General features: G+C 34.8%; 1 protein-coding gene across 1 annotated transcript; it reads left to right on the top strand.

The window, feature by feature from the left end:
- The first annotated feature begins 234 nt into the window (after nt 1-234).
- On the top strand, nt 235-867 carry LOC137809077 (uncharacterized). Its single transcript, XM_068610220.1, has one exon. The coding sequence runs from the start codon at nt 235-237 to the stop codon at nt 865-867; it is 633 nt and encodes a 210-aa protein (XP_068466321.1).
- The last annotated feature ends 401 nt before the right edge of the window (nt 868-1,268 follow it).

The raw sequence follows: 1,268 nt of genomic DNA on the forward strand, positions 1-1,268 counted from the left end.
AGAATGAAGATCTTTGTGGAATCAATTGATAGAGGAATCTGGGATGCCATTGTAAATGACCCTTTTATTCCAAAGTTTGAAAAAAATGATATTTTCATAGAAAAACCTTGGTCCCAATGGATTGAATCTGAAAGCAAAAAAGATTAATTTGATTGTATTGCTAAAAACATAATTACATCTACTCTAAATTTCGATGAGTTTTTCAGGGTGTCACAATGTGCCTTAGAAAAAGAGATGTGGGACACTCTTGAAGTTACTCATGAAGGAACCAATGATGTAAAGAGAGGAATAAAGCACGATCTAATTCAGGAGTATGAGATGTTCAGAATGCAAAAAGGGGAGACCATTGCTGATGTACAAAAGAGATTCACTCACATGGTTAACCATCTCATCAACCTTGGAAAAATATTTGAAAGGGAGGAACTCAACATCAAGATCCTCAAGTGCTTGGGCAGATCTTGGCAGCCCAAAGTCACAACCATCTCTGAATCTAAGGATTTGACTACCTTGACAACAACCTCCTTGTTTGGCAAGCTTAGGGAACATGAAATGGAGATGAATAGGCTAAATGATCAAGAGCATGTGAGAAGCATTTCTTTGAAAGTTGTTGGTCATAGAGATGCTCAAGAATCAAGTGAGGACAGTAATGGAGAAACTCTTAACTTGCTAACAAGAAAATTCAGCAAGTTCTTGAAGAAAAACAACAATAAGAACCAATCTTCAAATAGGTATAACAATAAGAAACTCAATGATTTTAATGCTAACAATTATACCTATTTTGGATGTGGTAAACAGGGCCATATCAAAGCTGATTGCCCCAACATTAAAAGTAAGGAGAGAGGACCAAACAAGAAATTTGATAAGTAGGGAAAAACTAAAAGAGCCTACATTACGTGGTAAGACAATGATGTTTCTTCCTCTAGCTCATCATCAAATGGAGATGAAGAGGAAAATCCATGCTTGATAACAAAGGGAGAATCAGATGCAAGTAGTGTAAGTTCCAACACCTCAATTAATTTTTAAAATTACAGTCAACTTCTTGAGGCTTTTAAAAAACTCATGAATAAGCTAATAGGCTTGTCCTTTTAAATAACCAGTTGAAAGGCATGAATAATTGGCTTGAAAACAGAGTCAATACTTTGGAATACGAGCTGAACAACTCGAAAAATGATTTTGAAAATCAAGAAATGATTTACAAAAACTCTTCTTTCAAATGTGACTCTACCTTTTGTAAAAATTGTGAATCACTTGAAAAAAAAGTCCACAAT

This window comes from Phaseolus vulgaris, chromosome 2 (genome assembly GCF_000499845.2).
Source record: "Phaseolus vulgaris cultivar G19833 chromosome 2, P. vulgaris v2.0, whole genome shotgun sequence".
NCBI lineage: Eukaryota > Viridiplantae > Streptophyta > Magnoliopsida > Fabales > Fabaceae > Phaseolus > Phaseolus vulgaris.